The sequence below is a fragment of the Oreochromis niloticus genome, unplaced genomic scaffold, assembly GCF_001858045.2.
Source record: "Oreochromis niloticus isolate F11D_XX unplaced genomic scaffold, O_niloticus_UMD_NMBU tig00007914_pilon, whole genome shotgun sequence".
Lineage (NCBI taxonomy): Eukaryota > Metazoa > Chordata > Actinopteri > Cichliformes > Cichlidae > Oreochromis > Oreochromis niloticus.
This window is the reverse complement of record NW_020328842.1, coordinates 289,645-308,684: the sequence shown is the minus strand read 5'-3', so window position 1 is coordinate 308,684 and position 19,040 is coordinate 289,645. Positions and strand designations below refer to the sequence as shown.

Genomic DNA, 19,040 nt, shown 5'->3' with positions numbered 1-19,040 from the left:
GGGGGTTTCTGAGCTTCCTGCTCGAAAATGTAATGCCCAAATTAAATTGATTATTTCTCTGCAATTACAAACTCTGTCCTTACAATCTTGGTATCAAAATGAAGCTAACACTTGGGAAATTTAATCAGAGGTGTAAATATTAAAGCAGATATTACTGTGTCAAAGTTACTGAGACTGGAACACAGAAAAAGTAAGTAGATTTTATTCTCGCCTAATTTTTTTTGGTAATTTTTAGCATATAACCCTTTTAAAAATATGCCTCAGCTCACATTTGGTTCCAGAAATCCAGTAACCAACCTATAAACATCATCTGTGCAAAGATTTATGTTTCTAAAGTAAAACAGTGAAAAACTACAGCCCTGTCAATACATGAATATCCAGACATTGTACAAAAATGTCCAATTTTGGCACACAATTGGACACCATGCCAGTTGATTTTTTTAGGTATTAAAGAGCAGAAAGTAATAAATTTTATTAACAGGCCTAAACATGCTTTTTTTAAAAATATATTTTGGAAGAATTAACCACACATTTACATGGTAATGGCGCTTTACTGCCGTGCTCATTGAGCGCTTCATTGGCCTCTGGCCCTTTAAACTCTGAGGGGCTGTAACTTTGGTTTCTTTTGGTCAATTTGCGTGATTGACACCTCTTCTTAATCGTTTTAGCCAATAGATTCAAAGTAACGATGCCACGTTCACGTCACTTCAACCAATCAGACATTGTAATGCCAAAACCCACATGTGTCCAAATTTATTGCATGTGGCCTGTCCAGTCACGTGTCTGTAGGTGGGTCTAAAATGGAGGTTGTTGACGGAAAACGGCTCTGATGCAACCTACCGGCAATCATGTGGTTACCGGCTACCACACGGTAAGCCAATTTCTGTCTTAGCGCATTTGCGCAGCTGTGTGTTTTTGTGGTCTTCTTTTGTGGCTAATTCAGTGAATTTTGGTCTGATCGTGGTGAAACTTGGTGTGTGGAGTCAGTGATAGCTCTGGAAGCTAACCAGCCTATCTTTCACCGGTTACATGAAGTCTGAAGAATTTCTGGTTCGGTTTTGTTTATTTAGCGGACTTCTGCGCATTTACGTAACTGCTCGTTTAATCACGGCTTGTTTTCGGTGTGTTTGGTGGTTGTAGAAATGGTTTATATGACATTTTAGCTGAGATTCTGAGGTTTCTGTGGATACCACACATGTCTGGACTTATATTTCTCAACCCGCGTTATAACCGATTAAACGTGATCTCCTTTTTGCCCCCAGTGCCGGGGGCGTGGGGCTTAGCAACAGGAGAGAGAGGGAGAGAGAATGGGAGACGAAGAGGCAGCTGACAGCATAAAGACACAGAATAACTCCAGCTTCATGTCTTTTTTTTCATTCAAGCTGAAGTCCGGGACAAATCGCGTTCCTTTTCAGCCCAATACAAAACGCGGCTGGCCCGGTGTCCACCACGGGTCTCTCCTCCTCCTCTTTCCCTCATCCACCTGCTGGCCTCTGTGGACGCTCCGCCATAGCCACCACCAAACATCAGTTATTTTTACACATCTGCCAGCATCTGGCCAATCCACCACCTTTCATTTTTTTATACCGTTACAACAACAAAAACAAAAAACCCCATCGGCCCATAAAAAACGAAAAATCACCATCGGCCCACGGTATCCCTGATGGCCAGTCCAGCTATGACTGTAAATGACCATAAATGAACTGTAAATTACATTGCGGTGAGCTCCATTCATATAGTTCTATCACGTGCACGTGTATACGCACGTTGACAACCGTAACCATAGCGTGCCGAGGGTATATAAACACTGCACAAGGTTCCAATCGTCCCTTTACACTTGCTCGTGGACTTGTTTCGACCTGCTCCAACCTCAGCCTGTGGAAAGCTAAGTTTTGGAAAACATTTTACTGTAAACGGATTTTACTTGAAAGCGACAACAAGTACTTCATCTGTGGATCGTTTGTACTTGTTTTTGTTTTTCAAGTTTGAAGATGGCTCGCCGTGGACCCCGACTCATCGACAGCCACCTGGACTTCGCTGCAGGTACGTTTGAAAATTTCTTTAAATTTAAATGACTGTAATAATTTAACAAGTTCCAGTGTGAATATCAAGTTTTAACGTGATCAAATATGTGTATTCCAAGATTTTTCCCGGTAAATTGTTTGTATGCTTTAAATTTTCCGGGAGAGGTGTAGAAATTATTAACGGCTGGTGTATGAATTTGAAAAAAAAGGTGTTACTTTGATTTGAAGGCTTAAAATTTGACACTTTTCTTTAAAATGAAATGGTTAAAAATAGCTTAATGGACTAAAATTTGTAAAATGCCTGTGGTAACGGCATCTTCAGGGTGTCATGGCGTCAGAACGCGCAGGTGTAAACACACAGATCCCGGTGACCGGTCCCCTCCTAACATCCTTTTCTTCTCCGGATCAAAGGCTTTATTCACATAAACTATCATTTTTTTCTCTGCTGCAAAACACAAAGATAAAAAAAAAAAAAATACAAATAAAATAATATCAAAAGAATATGAAAACAGTAGTAATAATGGTATCTTATGTTACGGTAATGCTTTTAATCTTTTTAGATAGCAGAGAGATATATTGTACACAGGGATATTTACACAGGGATAGCATGTTTACCACAGATTAGATGCATCTGTCCTTATGGCAGATACAGTCCTTGTGCACATTTCTAAAAATGTGGATTCTGAGTTAAGAGTTTCTGTTTGTTTGTTTATTTTTCACTTGACCAGCATTTTCAGACATACCTGCAGAGCTTTGTGTGTGTGCAATATTTACTCTTGCCAAGGAGGTTGTGTTTTTATTAAAAATATATATATATATATATATATATATATATATATATATATATATTTTTTACATTTAGGACATGAGATTGGTACATGTGGTCTAAATGTTACATTATGGTTTGCATCCACATATTTAACCTCTGAGCTTTTTTCAAAATGTGTGACATCGTGAATTGTAAATAAAACAGGAGAATGAGCTGCATGGTTAGTTATAAATTTACTGTAGTATATTTATATAATAAGTTACTCATGTCCGGCTATTTACAAATCAATACCTATTATCCATTACCTATTCCAACATAGTGTTTGCATAAAGGCTTACAAAGAACAAATAAAACAAATTGAATGTACACAAAATACAATAGTGTCACCTTAAAAGTACACAGAGTGAGCTGACTTGGTGGAGGTTTGGTGGTCTTCTATTAAAAATCTTCACTTAAAGATTTGAACTTAGTTAACTTAGTTGTTTTTTTTCTTGCATGAACAGGTAGAAGTGTCATTCAGTCTGACATAAATGTAGCCTAAAATGCTTTTCTCTCATCCTCTGCTCAAACTAACAGATGTAGGTCTGTTGCTTTAACACTGGGTGTCTATTACATTCCTAATGTGATTTTAAAAATTGTTTCCTCACAGGGCGTCTTGACTATGTGGTTGAACGCCCTGCAGAAGAAGGCCTTCCTGAAGTCATCAGGATCCTGGATGACACTGATACCCAGCGTATCAGTGAAGGTGAGTGTGGTGAGTATTTTTTCTCTCTCTCACTCTCCACCTCTTCTGGTGAAGCACAGGACACTGATACCCAGCGTATCAGTGAACGTGAGTATGGTGAGTATTTTTCCCCTCTCTCACCCTCACCCTCTTTCCATGAAGCACCATATGCTGATGACGGTGAACAGGAAGGTGAGTACCCCCCCTACCTACCTGTAGATGATGAAGAGGTGAGTGAACCGACTGACAATTCATCTGACTGGAACGACTCAGAAGAGTGGGGGGATTGGCTTAGCGATGACTCGGGGTACGACACCATGGATGAGAGAGATGATTCCCCTCTCATCCGGGAGCACCCTCCAGAGCCGTTTTGGCACGATTGGCAACCCCCTATTGCTCCAGGTGCTGCCCCCATCGGCCAGGCCAACGCCCCACTCTTCCCTCAAGTTGTTGTCCCAGTTGGTGATCCGCCAGCTGCTCCTCCCTCAGCTGCTTCCTCTGCTGCTCCTTCCTCAGCTGCTTCCTCTGCTGCTCCTTCCTCAGCTGCTTCCTCTGCTGCTCCTTCCTCAGCTGCTTCCTCTGCTGCTCCTTCCTCATCTGCTTCCTCTGCTGCTCCTTCCTCATCTGCTTCCTCATCTGCTCCCTCTGCTGCTCCTTCCTCAGGAAAGAGAAGCCGAGAAGACCTCTGCCCCGAAGAGGTAAGTGCAAAGAGGTGCAAGGTAAGTGACACGTTCGATGCCCCTTCAACATCCTCAGGTTCTTTTGGAGTCAGACGTTTCTGGGAGAGGCCTTTTGACTTTTCTCTTGATGACAGTGACTCTGATTAGTTTATGTTAGAACATGTTTTTAAACTTTGTAACTCTTATATTATTGTATTGTATTGTTTTTTTTGTTGATATGTGACATTAATATTACATTGTAACTGAAAGGTAGTTTTGTAGTTGTTATTATTGTTATTAGATGGAGCTAACACCCCACCCAGAAGACAGCCTTACCCCGACCAACCCGATGAGAAGGATGGATGACCAAGTGAAAAACTGGAGAGTGGTGCTGTGTTCCAACTATGTAAGTTATCACCTCACATTGACAACAAACTGTCTTGAAGACTAAACTCTTCCAATAGTTGGTATAAATCATTGTCCTATGTCAGCAGCACTGTAGGTTTAGCTTTATTTATATTTTTCATGTGTATACGTTGGGTTTAAAATTGCTTTTTAACAACATACTGTGAAAATGCTGTTTTGTGTTAAAATGACACCTTTCTTGTGTTATTGCTTTGCAGGGAAGCTGAGCGTGGACAGAGCTGCACAGAGGACCAAAGATCCACTCTCAGCACTTCATACCTGATTGGCCACAGCACCACCCCTCCTCACCTGGGTGAGGAGGGCCCTGACCCCACCTCCACAGAGGGAGTTGTGAACATGCACTTCTGTGTCGGTGGGTTTAGGAGCCTCCTCACACACACACGGATGAAGACTGTCACTGGAAGATGTCTCCATTGCATCAGCAGGACCTAACCATTTGTAAAATATTGCAGTTTGTGATGTTTTATACATGTTTTATTGCTTCATTTCAAACTAGGAGATATAAAATAAACCAATTTTCATAATATTTTCTGTATATTTAGTTGTTTTCTTAATGTTATTTGGAACATCATTGCAACCTGTCAGCTTTTTATTGAGGATTTAGAAAGTTGCCGGTGGCCCGAGTGTGTACAGTGGGGTGTTGTTTTGTCACATGGTGAAAGTGACCTGATGGGGAGCAAAAAGAACAACTGAACAATTTGGGGATTCACAGACTTTGGTAATCGTTAAAAAAAATGAAGAAAATTTGTTCTGTGTGAACTAAAAGCTCAAGTATAAACCATCCTGACACACTGACACAAATGATCTGCTATCTGTAAGCAGGACAGTGTTTTCATGAGCCTGGGTGAAGCTAATTTGCATGAGTTTAACCTCCTGGTCAAAAACTTGCATGACTCTGTTAGCACTGTAACTTTCTCCTGTTTATTTATTAATTTGCTAATTGTAGTAGATTAATACGTTCACCAACTGATTCTTACTCGGCCTGAATGTTTGAATGTTTGCAGTTTCAGGTCCTACTGATCAGTTTTAAGTACTGTAGAAAGTGAGCAGCAATTTAATCAAGTCCTGGGATGAAATGGGACAAAAGGGTAATGTGACAGCCACATTAGTTCCCTTCCCTCGTTTAACAATGTGTAAGCAGACCGCTTTAACCTGCAATTTACTGCATGTTATTAGGCTGCATGGTGCAACCACAGTCTGCTAACCACCCGTGGTGATCGAAGGTTTTGAGGTCTTGCTCGAGCTACTGATGAAGTTTTATCAAAGCTTGTTAAGTTTCCCAACCACATTTCATCCTGATGGTCCAAGGCTTACATCTTTATGCTCACAAACGTACTTCTGTAATTAATCAGTGACCGATTTTTAACTTTAAGTTACAGTGTGAGGGGCATTAATGAACATAAATCAGATTTAACTGGATTATGTGTTTAGGTCAAGAGACACAGACCTTCATCTTTCAGAGGCTCTTCTTGAATGTCTAATCACGATGTTTGTGTTTGTCTGCAGCATCACTGCAGCAGAGAGGGTGTAACACAAGGCCACAGTCATGTGGTATTCTTATTCTTATATATGAAAAGGGTTCACAACTGAAAGTAAAAAGTAATACAGTTAATGCACATTCATCTTAGTTGACATAAGCATAAAGACAATGTAAATAAGATATGAAAATAGTTTAAAAGTTATTATTTTTCATGTTGCATCAATGGTTGTCATTTTATTGAGGAGAACTGCGATCTGTACAATACTAATCTGTAAAATCTCTGTAAAATCAACAAATCCATTCTTTTCACATTTTTATTGGTTCACTCTTTCACATACTAAAGCCATGCAAGTACACTGGGCGGTTGCTTTTAACAGAATCATTTGATGATTCTGATGAAATGAAGTATTGTTTCAATGAGCTGTGAGCTGTGGCACCAATAAAACTGTCCACATCTGTAAGCTATGTGACACCAACAAAAATGAATACATGAAAATCTAAAAACTAACTAATAAAGGAAATAACTTCTCCACTTTTCTGTTGAGTGACTTTTGTTGTTGTCATTATGTTTGTTTAAACAGATTCTTGCTTTAGCAGTGAGAGGAGTCAGGTAGGGCTCCATCAGGAAGAGGGCCCCAGAGGTCCTATCCCCCCACCCACTTCCCTGGGGCTTGAACATCAGTGGATTTCCACTTAAGCAAAGCCTCATCAAGTTCCTGCAAACAGCACCACACACACACTATCATGTACGGAGCAGAGTGTGGATGCTGTGTCTAAGACCATGATCATTGTGTTTCTACCATCTGGTGCAAGCTTCATCTGTCTCACTGTGTTCTCCTCAAGGCCAAGACAGCAGGACAGTGAAATCAATCTCACTTATAGGTGCCAGAAATCAGTGGATATGAGATTAATGGTGGTAATCAGGTTATACAGTAGTTGTCTTCTCAGCAGGTGGGAAACATCTCTCTTTATTTGTTTATGTACATGTGTGTATCAGAAATCTATTTTCCTGTACAGCTCAGGTTTAAGGCACATTGTTGATCTAATCTAAAGAAGATCAGTGCCTTTTTAGAGTCAGTGAAAATACTGACATAGGTGACGTTAACCCTTGACTAAGAGTTTTTTAGTCAATTGTTAATGGGAAACACATTTCCACACCACCATCTTCTAAGTTGTGATCCTACATGTGCAGCAGCAAACGTCCAATTAGTACCGATCAGAAGGTCGGAGGTTTGATCGCTGCCTGATCCGGTCTGTATCTCAAAGTATCCTTGGACACGATACTGAACCCCAAACTGCTGAGTATGAGTGTTAGATAGAAAGAACTTAGGTACAGAAAAGTGCTTGTATGAATGGGTGAATGAGGTGTATAAACTGTTTGAGTAGAAAAGTGCTATTTAAGAACAGGGATGTGCAAGAATTTGCTAGACATGCTCTTCTTTTTCCAAAACTAAAAATGTTATTTCAAATTTGGCAGCCCGTGTGTCAAAGAGACTGAAGAGTAACTAAAGGGCAAAGTCCAGGAATACAGCCAAACTCAGGAGATCAGTTAGGAGCACAACTGAGCAAAGGTGATTCAAAAAAATGGAGAGAAACTCTGCCATGCAGTGACATGCTGAGCAGACTGGTTTACAGCCACAAGAGAGACTCAGCGTTCACAGGTCATAAAATCTTCAGGGAGCAAAGCTCTCAGAGAAACTATAATGCAATCCACAGATACAATACAGTCACTAAACTCCAAGTGAAATGTTAAACAGTAGGAGTGCATGGATAGCTTTTTGTACAGCTCTTTCTTCGTATCCTTTTTTCCCCCATTCTAAAGTCTCTTCAGAGGCTTTGCAATTTGTCAAACAGCAGCTGGTAAAAAGGCTTTTGCAGTGAGGCAGGGAGCCTGTTCAAACCAGATTATGCTTGATTTGATGACTGCAGAGAACTTGGGGCTGACAGCTCAGATTAGGATCGGTTCTCACTTGAAAAGGCATTAGTGTGTTCTGTCATGGCAGGATTTCTGTTCAATGTGCACAGACAGTTAGTTAGGGCACCAAAGACACCTTAACCTTTTTTTTTTTTTTAACCTGTCCCGTTTGGTTCTTTTGCCATCAGAATTATTGTCTAAAGGCGAAGAAAGATGCCCAACGGATTTACTTTACCAAATGGACCATCCCAGCCTTGCCGTAATGGTCCATCTGATTCACCTTTTATTGTTTATTTTATTTTCACTTGCTGAATACGGGACAGACTTGACTGGTGGAAAGAAAGGGGAGAAAGAAAGAGGGAAAGAAAAAAAATCCTGAGAAGAGGGACGGGGAAAAAGGGCAAAAAACAAAAACCAACAGAATAAGCAGACAAAAAAATACATATCGATCACCTGGATCACCTGTTGAGAAAGAAAAAAGAAAGCAAGCAGAAGAAGACGAGAGTAATAAACAAGATCACAATGATCTATGGGAATATGACAGTAAATACTAAATATTAAACATTATGGTGCAGCATGTGAGATCGACAGCGCACAGTGTGCTTTGAGGTAGGAGCCCAAAAGGGTGTAGTTTGTGTGTGTGATCACCCGTGTGTACACCTGTGAGCATGAACGCGCTTGTTTTTAAAAGGTTCCTTCATGTAATGATCTGCTAGAGGGTGTGGGAGGCCACTGCCCCGACCTCCAGGGCATGAAGCAGGTTTGGAGGAGATCAAAACTCCAGACATCCAGAGGCCCCCAGAACACAAGAGACCAAGGAAGACCAACAGAGGGCAGCCGCGCCACTATCCCAGAAAGAGCTGAGGAGAGTCCCAGATGAGGGGTCACTCAGCAGCCGCGGAGCAGAAGCCAGGGGGGGTTGCAGTGACGTGCCCGTGAGCTCCGCCGGCAGCCAGCTGTGCCTGAGTGACCGAGCCCCGGGCCGAGAGGCCGAGGGCACCCCATCCCCGAAGTGGCCCGAGCGAGCCCCAGGCTCCGTGCCCCGATAAGCAGCCGCCAAGGAGTGAGCCGGTGGGTACCCGGGCGCCCACCCCCGGACACAAAGAACCAAAGGGCACCAAAGACACCTTAACCTGAGGGATCATTACGTGACAGCCAAAGCATCTGAGCAGTCTTATTCCTTCATCTGAACCATATTACTCAGATTCACAGACGTCGTGCACAGCAGACCTGCAATACAACAATGAACAACAGGAGTTACGCCTGCGTTTGACAGGTCAAAATGTCACAGGGAGCATTTCAGTTAAGTTTCATTCCCCTCCAGAAGTCACTTCATGCATAATTAACAGGAACCTTTGAGTAATGAAAGCACTTAAATGAGCCTTTCCTTACCATATTCCACTTTGCCACCAAGTTTTAGGATGAGAAGGGTTTTTTCTACTTCTGTTGTGTTTTTTTTATATTGTTATTATTATTATTTCTGTTGTAATTTGTGTTTGTTTTTTGTTTGTTTTTTGTTCAGTTTTTCTGCTTTGTGGCATTTCTTTCTATTTCTATTGTGTTTTATTCAACTTCCGTTACGTTTTGCATGCTTTTGCAAAGCTAAACTCTAAAAGATTATTTATTTCAGCTTGTTTACATCCACACCTCACAGCTTTTTATGGGTTGATAGTTTTCCTGATCCAATCTGCATACTCAGGATCACAGAGGTCCATGAAGGCAGCCGGTGCTCTGCATACAAAGTCCGGATCTCCCACAAAAGAAGAGACCCCATAAATCCTGCCATTATGAACCACTCCTCCACCAGAGTCTCCCTGCAAGACAGAAATACAGTTTCCCAGTTTAATGAAATCTTTCTGTATTTTGAATGGTTAATAAATACAGCTGTGAGCTGAGGGATCATGCACACTCACTCGGCATATATCTTTCCCAGGACTTTGTCCACAGAACCAGTGTTGATAGCTCTTGACTCGGTGGACCTCGGGGAATTTTTTCTGTAAAATATCATTGAGCTCTGTACAGCTGACAACCTCAGTCTCTGCACAGTGAAGAGAGGGTGATTTACCAGGTTCTAGAAAAAAGGGACAAATTAGTTCCGCTTAAAGCACTTTTTTAAAAAATGATGCAGATTTGTATTTTATGCAGAAATGCAGCAGAAAGAAATAAAATGGTCTGAGCTCACAGGAAAAGCTTGTTTTTACTTTGAACACATTAGAAATGAAGCAAAATACAATTTCAGTACAAATATCTGCAACATCTCTTTACTAATAAAGTAACAGTTTGGGGGTTTGTTTTCTCTCAATACAACAAATTTGTTAAAAATCATCTTACTTCTTTTCTCATTAGCTAGTCCGGTGATGGCACCATAACCTGCGATCTCAACTCTGGAATGACACAAGAAGTGTTTGGATGCTTTTCTCTCCTTTTTTTTGTCAGTTACATACAAATACATATATACTGATTGTTTTGCACGTTAACTTTGAAATGTTGCCCTGAGGCCTGTACTATGAAGCAGGATCTCATCTCTTCAGGTAACTTCAGAGTTCTATATGAAGGATTTTGACTTCTTACCAGAGAAAATTGTAAGATTAACCCTGACCTGCTGTTATATTAGTTATGTCCTTTATACAGTTTTAGTCACCACTTTATCATCATGTGCCACACCTGGCTAGCATGCTTGCACTGTGCTTGCTCAACGCAGTGGGAAACCATTCAAGCTCACTGCAGCACATGCTACTTCCTGTTTTAAAGGGCCTTGTAGCAGCCCTTGTTACATGCGTGGGCACGGAGCATGAAGCAGAAAGCACAGCACGGCGGCGTGACACTGACTGGTGTTTTACGTTTTCTCAAGCCAGCTAACACAAAGTAAGCCAAGCCTTGTTGAATTTTCTTTGTACTATATCCCTCTGGTTAGGTTCAAGCTTAGAGATCATTTGTCCAGAAAAGCAGCATCACCATTCCTGGAAGATCCCTTGAAACTTTCAACTTTAGACCCTCCTACTGTACTACATGGACAGTGGGAGGGGCTAAAATTCTTCAATAGCATTTTTTCATAGATATTTTTCAGTTTGCAGCCTGTTTAAATTCTGTTGTTATATTAAGTTTTATTTTCTCTTACACTAATAAACAGCAGAAAGTTTATAGCTGACAGAATAAAAGCTGAAACTGTCTTTCAAACATTAATTAAATGAAATACTTGATTAATGATCCATCAGATTCTCCTGTGTAATGACAGGCCGTGATATCAGTCAGGATTTTTGCTGTTTTTCTTGCTTGTCTTCAAATGGGCTAGACTTTATTGATATAGATTTCATCCAGTCTTATTGAACAAAGGTTCTGAAGTTCTTGCACATTCATATAGCGCTTTTACTACTAAGCTACCCTACAGCAATTTTCCACTCACTCACACACACACACACACACACACACACACACACACACACACACACACACACACACACAACACTGATTTTTCTGCAGCAGCTGTTACCTTCAGTCTGTATTATGCATTTAAACCCTTCATATTTTTCTAATATTACAGTTTATCTTCCTTTTTAAAACCTGCATTGCCAGTATAGTTTAGCCACATCCATTAGGATTGAAAGCCCTGGTTAACTTGATAACCAGGGCTTTGAAGTGATAAGCAGCTTCCTGTGAGTACTTATCCGGATTCCCACTGTTGTGTTAAGATAAAGGAAAGATATTCCACATATGTTGAACTCACTTCACAGCACAGAGCTCAGGTCAAGAAGAAACTTTAAGAAAAAAACTTCAAAGCAAGAAACTTAGAGTCGCGGGAATATAAATGTATCATTTCAATCTGAAACTGAAGTTAGCACGACGGGTCAGTATCTGTCAGAACACATGAACCTGAAGCAGAAACATCCACAACTCGCCTTTTAGGAGGTTCATCACAGTCAGGTAGTTTTATAGGTTGGACATCAGAGCTGCTAGGTAGCTGCAGCAGCATGATGTCATGAACTCTGCCTGTGCTGGTGTCTTTGTCTGTATAGATCTCAGCTTCTGCTGTTATCTGCACTTCTTGCTCCGGACCCCCTTGATGCACACTTAGATTTGCAAACATGATCCTGCATGTGCACAGCAAACATAAAACTTGATTACTGATGGTCACCATATTCTATTTCTCATCTTGTCTGAATGTATTTTACTTTTTACTGAATAGCAAAAACATGGCTACTAGACATTCCTTGGGTTCACAAGTTTTAGTTGCTGCTCTGATCTCCTCACCCTCCTGGCTTCAGACAGTGAGCTGCAGTCAGAATCCAGCGGTCACTGATCAAAGAGCCTCCACACAAGCTGGAAGGTCCATGTGGATAAACTGCTCTGAGCTGTACATGATACTGTCGCTCACATTCATCACCTCCAATGATTCTCTTTTGCAGAGCCACCTCTGTGTTCACCGTCACACCTGAAAGAGGAATCCCCCGGGGTCTTAGTTTGGTCCCACCTTCACTGTTGTGATTGGTGTGGGGGTAGGGACAGGCTTAGGGCGTCGGGGGGTTCCCCGGGAGCATCTTCCTTGGGGGGCTCAACCCGGGGTAGCGGTCAAGGCCAATTAAGGGCTCTGTTGGCTCTTAGGTGACGGTTTCCTCGTGGCTGCGTGCAGCAGGGCTAGGGGAGGGTCTGTGCTGACGGACGTGTGATACTGACCTGGTAGCCTGGCTGCCCCTGGGTGGGTCCGGGATGGGCGTGAGGTTCTGGGGGCACTCCGTCTCTGGGCTGGGGCCCTGGCCAAGCCTCAGGGGCTTGGGTCCTGGTTGGTGTGTTGCCGGGGTTGTGGGCAGGTGGGTGTATGGGGGCCCAGTCCTGGCGCAGGGTGCCGCCTGTGCATCGAACCACCTGGGGGGCTCTTCAGCTGGTGGGGGAGGTTGTCACATCCTGCAGGAGCCTTCCTCTCTTCAGGAACTCTCTCTGCAGGAGGGGGAGATACAGGAGAGGTGGAGGAAGATCTCAGCCTGGGCGTCTATTGTCTTGTGTAGTCTGGAAGATGAGTGGATGATGGGGTGGGTGCAGTTTTCTCTGTGGTGGGGTCGGGTGGACTGTCCCGGGCTCTGTGGGGCCGGGCGGCGCTGCTGCACTGGGCCCCGGTCTGGATGGGCCTGGGCCCCCTTTCCCTGGCGGGTTGCAGAGTATGGGGGTGCCTACTGGGGTCAGCGGGGAGCTGACCCCAGGGAGGGGTCACTTGCCCCTCCCTTCCTTCCCTCCCCATCTCCAGCTGCCTCCCTCTTCCCGCTCCACCACAATCACCCACACATGCAGGGCCTTGGGGTAGGGGTGTGTCACCAGGGTGCAGAGGAGACATCCCCCCCTCTGTCCCCTTCTGGCTGCCTCTGCCTCAATTTTATCCCACAACTTAGACATTCACATTACTCACACTCTCATTACACATACATATAGGATCTTGGGGGTGGGCACGCTACACGGATTCCAATCACCATCAGGGTGTACACCTCACCCCTGGCGTCGTTGCCCACCTCTCAATTTTAAATACACGTAGACATTGAGGGCTAGCAGGAGGGGCTATACGCTTACCTGCTGCTCTGGCAGGTAGCTCCATGCCCTCCTGGGTTTTAAATGCACCTTAGAACACACATACATCAACACTACATATGAGCGGGTGGAGGGAGGTTTGGAGTCCTCTCACACCCCCGTTCTCTGCGGCCTGCTGGAGCGGGGGGGCTAGGAGGAGGAGCTGGCCGTCCGACTGGGGTCTGGAATGTGGGGCCTCCCTGCTGCTGCGGAGTCGGGGCGGTCTGCTTCTCCCCACCGCAGGGAAAAGGGTAACACCACCTGGGTCTGGGCGCAGTTTCCCCCTCCAGGGGCAAGGGTACCTAGACCCGGGGCTTAGAGTACGCTTGGGGAGTGTGATTGTGTGTACAGTGTCTCTCTATGTCTGTCTCCACGTTGGGTGAGTGTTGAGAGCATGAGGGTGGGAATAGATGTTTGTATCTGTGTGTGCCTGTTTGTCTGTGTCTATATGTCAGGTTGGGTATCAGACGCCACCTCTCTGGGGACATCTCAGGCCCTCCAAGGTATGGAGGCCTATCTCCCCCCACCACTTCCCCTGCCGGTGGCAGACGCCCTCAGACATCGGTGCGTTGGTGGTTCTTTGTGTCCGGGGGTGGGCGTCCAGGTACCCACCGGCTCACTCCTTGGCGGCTGCTTATCGGGGCACGGAGCCTGGGGCTCGCTCGGGCCACTTCGGGGATGGGGTGCCCTCGGCCTCTCGGCCCGGGGCTCAGTCACTCAAGCACAGCTGGCTGCCGGCGGAGCTCACGGGCACGTCACTGCAACCCCCCCTGGCTTCTGCTCCGCGGCTGCTGAGTGACCCCTCATCTGGGACTCTCCTCAGCTCTTTCTGGGATAGTGGCGCGGCTGCCCCTCTGTTGGTCTTCCTTGGTCTCTTGTGTTCTGGGGGCCTCTGGATGTCTGGAGTTTTGATCTCCTCCATACCTGCTTCATGCCCTGGAGGTCGGGGCAGTGGCCCCCCATACCCTCTAGCAGATCATTACATGAAGGAACCTTTTAAAAACAAGCGCGTTCATGCTCACAGGTGTACACACGGGTGATCACACACAAACTACACCCTTTTTGGCTCCTACCTCAAAGCACACTGTGCGCTGTCGATCTCACGTGCTGCACAATAATGTTTAATATTTAGTATTTACTGTCATATTCCCATAGATCATTGTGATCTTGTTTATTACTCTCGTCTTCTTCTGCTTGCTTTCTTTTTTCTTTCTCAACAGGTGATCCAGGTGATCGATATGTATTTTTTTGTCTGCTTATTCTGTTGGTTTTTGTTTTTTGCCCTTTTTCCCCGTCCCTCTTCTCAGGTTTTTTTTTTCTTTCCCTCTTTCTTTCTCCCCTTTCTTTCCACCAGTCAAGTCTGTCCCGTATTCAGCAAGTGAAAATAAAATAAACAATAAAAGGTGAATCAGATGGACCATTACGGCACGGCTGGGATGGTCCGTTTGGTAAAGTAAATCCGTTGGGCATCTTTCTTCGCCTTTAGACAATAATTCTGATGGCAAAAGAACCAAACGGGACAGGCAAAAAAAAAAAAAGAAAAAAAAAAAAAGAGGAATCCCCCGCCCCACCAGGTCACTGCCAGTTTTTCTTTGTACCTGTAAAATGTCTGCTCTCAGACGTAAGGCAGAACCACGCAGTAAGCACCAGAGCCATTAAATATAGATACTGTAGCTGAACACTCACTGATACACAGAGAAAAGAGAAGAGGCACCACACATAGTGTTGCTGCCATTCACTCTCTAATGACTGCCTTTCAGTTTGAATATTGGACACTGCATAGTCACATAGTGTCATTATGAAGCTTTATCAGCTGCAAATGCAAAGCTCCACACATTTATGCAAAGTTACTTATCGTCTCTTTTTGCTTTTGGCTTTCATAAAGTGACAGAAGGGAAATGAAGGTAAAATGTTTCTATAGAGAAAGTGCTTCAAAATAATAATCAATAAAAAATAAATACAAACATTAAAAGACTATAATAATATCCACTACCTAAAATCAAGCCTGTACAAATTAGTAGAGCTGCTCTTTAAAATGTTCAGACCGCAGAGATCAAATATAATATTAGTGCATTCCATAGATTAGGAGCCACAACCTTGAAGACACACTTAGTCTCTTTTCGTTTTCAGCCTAGAACGAGGAACCACCAGCAGGTTTCTGTCAGAAGACCTCAGTGACCTTATAGATGGAAGCAAATGAAGTTTGATCTCAGCTTCATGCTCGTTCTGCTCGTGCACTCACTGATTTGAATTACATGTTCTACATGCTTCAGTGTATCTCACTGTCAGTTTGTCAGTTTGTGACATTAATTCAGAGGAATATGGTGTAAACCAATGATTTATAAACCTAAAACAGGCCATGATCACTAACCAATGCTAACTTTGAGACGCAATGCAGAACATATTGTGCCCTCTGTGTGGCTAATGGAGCTCTTAAGAGTAGAAGAGCAAAACAAAAGAAAAAAACACTTCACTCATGAGACTCCGACTGAGTGCTGACAGAGAGCGAGTGGGTTACCTCTGTGTGACTTCAAGCTGCAGAGGGTAAGGCTCTGACTGTGCTCTGCGTATATGTGCCGAACAGCAATTCTGAATACCCACCGTGCACAGTTTCTGAGAGGTTTGGCATAACTCGATGCATTAAATCATTTTCATATTATACAGACAGAATTATGCAGTAAGAACCAGCAGTTAAATATAGAAACTGATGTTGAATACTCACTGATACACAGAGGCAAGAGAAGAGGCACCAGACACAGTGTTCCTGCCATTCACCCTCTAACAACTGCCTTTCTGTCTGAATGGTGACCATTGTATAGTCACCGGTGTCATTATGAAGCCTTATCATCTGACTCCACACATTTGTGCAAAGTTACTCATCAGCAGTTTTTGCTTTTGCCTTTCATAAAGTGGTTGGAGGGAAATGAAGCTGAGAAATGAAACTTTGAGTATTGTGTAAACCGTTGATTTATTACCCTGAATATATATAGAAGATATACAGTATGAACTGACCATAAATGTACTTTGGTCAAGACCTGAATTAAGTTTCATCCAAAGGCTTGTGGCTCAAATTTGAGCAGGGCCTGAAAGCTTCAGCAGAAAGACGCTGAGGGTCCTGTCACTGTTGTTGATGTCTCTGTCCTGAAAGATCACAGACTGCCCTGTGATTTGTGGTGTTTCTTGTGGACTCGTAAAAGGATTTATTTATATGATATAGTCTTCACAGATATCAGATCTCAGGCCAGCGTGAAAGAATTGTGTTTCATCATATAATTACAGTTCCTGATAGTTGGACCAATCAAAGCCAAATGAACTGAAGCTGTTCTGGTGATGGCCCAACATCAACATCTGTACCTCAGCAAACTGTCTCTGTTCTCTGCACATAAACTAAAAATATGACTATATTGTCATGAAAATGTACTAAAGGAATTAACAGTGCCCTATGTCTCCATGTGACTATTATGTTATTTTACTATATTATTATATTATTTCAATGTCATTTTTATTCATACAGAAAAAGAATCACAACAACAGTTGTCTCAAGACGTTTTATAAGGTAGACCTACAATAATACATACAGAGAAAAACCCAACAATCATATGACCCCCTATGAGCAAGCACTGTGGCGACAGTGGGAAGGAAAAACTCCCTTTTAACAGGAAGAAACCTCCAGCAGAACCAGGCTCAGGGAGGGGCGGGGCCATCTGCCGCGACCGGTTGGGGTGAGAGAAGGTAGACAGGATAAAGACATGCTGTGGAAGAGAGACAGAGATTAATAACAGATATGATTCAATGCAGAGAGGTCTATTAACACATAGTGAGTGAGAAAGGTGACTGAAGAAGAAATACTCAGTGCATCATGGGAGTCCCCCAGCAGCCCACCCCATTGCAGCATGACTAAGGGAGGATTCAGGGTCACCTGGTGCAGCTCTAATTATATGCTAAGGAAAGTTTTAAGCCTAATCTTGAAAGTAGAGATAGTGTCTGTCTCCTGAATCGAAACTGGAAGCTGGTTCAATAGAAGAGGGGCCTGAAAATTGAAGGCTCTGCCTCCCATTCTATTTTTAAATACTCCAGGAACAGCAAGTAGGCCTGCAGAGCGAGAGCGAAGTGCTCTAATAGGGTGATATGGTACTACAAGGTCATTAAGATAAGATGGGGCCTGATTATTTAAGACCTTGTATGTAGGGCTGTTCGATTATGGCAAAAATGATAATCACGATTATTTTCACTGAAATTGAGATCTCGATTATTTGACGATATTTATTTAACAATAACAATGTATTGAATAATGGCTTTAAAGATTGTCAAAAAATAATATAAAATAGTGTGCAAATACTGATTACAGTGCAAATGTTTGCAATATAAAAAATAAATGAAAAATGTAAACATCTATGTTTAGTGAACTTCAAAATACTGCATAATATTTGATCCACGTCTGACTCCGCAAACCCATAATGTTTCCACCAATGTTCCCTCTAATTTTTCATGTGTCTGAGCGAACACACTAACTCTCTGAGCGATCCCTTGGACCACCGTTAGCGACATCAGACGTGTGCACTGTGGTCACGCCAGCATCTAATCCATCCAAGTTACATGGTTTATTAAAGTAATCAAATTACAGCATTTACATTTATGTTAGACTACTTTTAATTAACTGCTTTAGCCCACTTACAATGAAAATTTAAAATATCCTGTTCATGACCTGTGTAGTATGTCAACACTATTGGAAGTAAAAATAACTTTAACTCCAATTTTGAAAACACAACTTTCTTTCTGTCTTTCTTTTTTCATAAAGCTCTGACTTGTATTATGAGTATGAGTCTGTGGTCTGGGAGAGAGTCCTATAACTCTCTGCAAAATATAGTATATAATGACCAATGTTGTGCAATTAATTAGTTACTTCTTCAAAAAAGTAACTCAGTTTGGCAAACAAAGTTTTTTGCAGCTATTTATTTTTTTTAATGCAGCCAAGGCGTTTTTAAATAAACATTTCAAACTATTTACAGAACAATCAGCTGTTCTGCATCAAATCTGATGCCACACAAATTATTTGTGCCACTCGAAAAAAATAATTTCTGTCCACTATGAGATAAAGGAGAACAACAGCCTGATACCTGCAGGCCTGACAACAGGAGATGTATCACTGCTGTAACACCTGTAACATTCAGCAGCCGCCTCACTGTTCTGACACACACAACAAAACTATTGACTACACTACACACTAACTACACACTAACTACACACTAACTACACAAGATTTGTGCTAAACGTCTCAAATCTCTCGCATCTCAGAACACCGCCGTCACTCCTAAAACTTCCCCCCGTTTCTTAACAACTAGATGCCACGTTGCCATATCATTTTTTGATTGGTCGACAGGGTACTTTTTTCGACCAATAGGAAAGGGTGGGGGGTTTGGTTTTGTTTTTGCTCACAGGCTGAGAGTGCTTTCCAGGTTTTCCTTATAAAACGCCGTTTTTACCGTTTCTTCC

General features: G+C 42.8%; 2 protein-coding genes across 3 annotated transcripts; one reads left to right on the top strand and one right to left on the bottom strand.

Annotated features, from left to right (window-relative positions):
- The first annotated feature begins 1,669 nt into the window (after positions 1-1,669).
- On the top strand, positions 1,670-5,046 carry LOC112845570 (uncharacterized protein YMR317W-like). Its single transcript, XM_025904984.1, has 3 exons — positions 1,670-2,043; positions 3,443-4,582; positions 4,800-5,046. The coding sequence occupies exons 1-2, from the start codon at positions 1,992-1,994 to the stop codon at positions 4,342-4,344; spliced, it is 954 nt and encodes a 317-aa protein (XP_025760769.1). The 5' UTR covers positions 1,670-1,991; the 3' UTR covers positions 4,345-4,582; positions 4,800-5,046.
- A 4,147-nt stretch (positions 5,047-9,193) lies between these two features.
- Positions 9,194-16,448, bottom strand: LOC109199932 (kallikrein-8-like). 2 transcript variants are annotated; one of them, XM_019355278.2, is made up of 7 exons: positions 16,270-16,448; positions 12,246-12,426; positions 11,894-12,085; positions 10,329-10,381; positions 9,911-10,068; positions 9,645-9,811; positions 9,194-9,227 (listed from the first exon to the last, which is right to left on the bottom strand). In XM_019355278.2, the coding sequence occupies exons 1-6, from the start codon at positions 16,316-16,318 to the stop codon at positions 9,656-9,658; spliced, it is 789 nt and encodes a 262-aa protein (XP_019210823.1). In that variant the 5' UTR covers positions 16,319-16,448; the 3' UTR covers positions 9,194-9,227; positions 9,645-9,655. The 2 variants fall into 2 exon arrangements, with proteins under 2 accessions (XP_019210823.1, XP_019210822.1); XM_019355277.2 differs by lacking the exon at positions 9,194-9,227 and having other exon boundaries at positions 9,554-9,811.
- Positions 16,449-19,040: the final 2,592 nt, after the last annotated feature.

Bases quoted from the DNA above. Each gene is read 5' to 3' on its own strand.
- LOC112845570 (XM_025904984.1), top strand. From the start codon at position 1,992: ATGGCTCGCCGTGGACCCCGACTCATCGACAGCCACCTGGACTTCGCT. The intron at 2,044-3,442 runs GTACGTTTGAAA...GTTTCCTCACAG, and splicing joins CCACCTGGACTTCGCTGCAG to GGCGTCTTGACTATGTGGTT.
- LOC109199932 (XM_019355278.2), bottom strand. From the start codon at position 16,318: ATGGCAGGAACACTGTGTCTGGTGCCTCTTCTCTTGCCTCTGTGTATC. The intron at 12,086-12,245 runs GTGAGGAGATCA...GTGCACATGCAG, and splicing joins CACTGTCTGAAGCCAGGAGG to GATCATGTTTGCAAATCTAA. The intron at 10,069-10,328 runs GTAAGATGATTT...CCTTTTTTCTAG, and splicing joins ACTAGCTAATGAGAAAAGAA to AACCTGGTAAATCACCCTCT.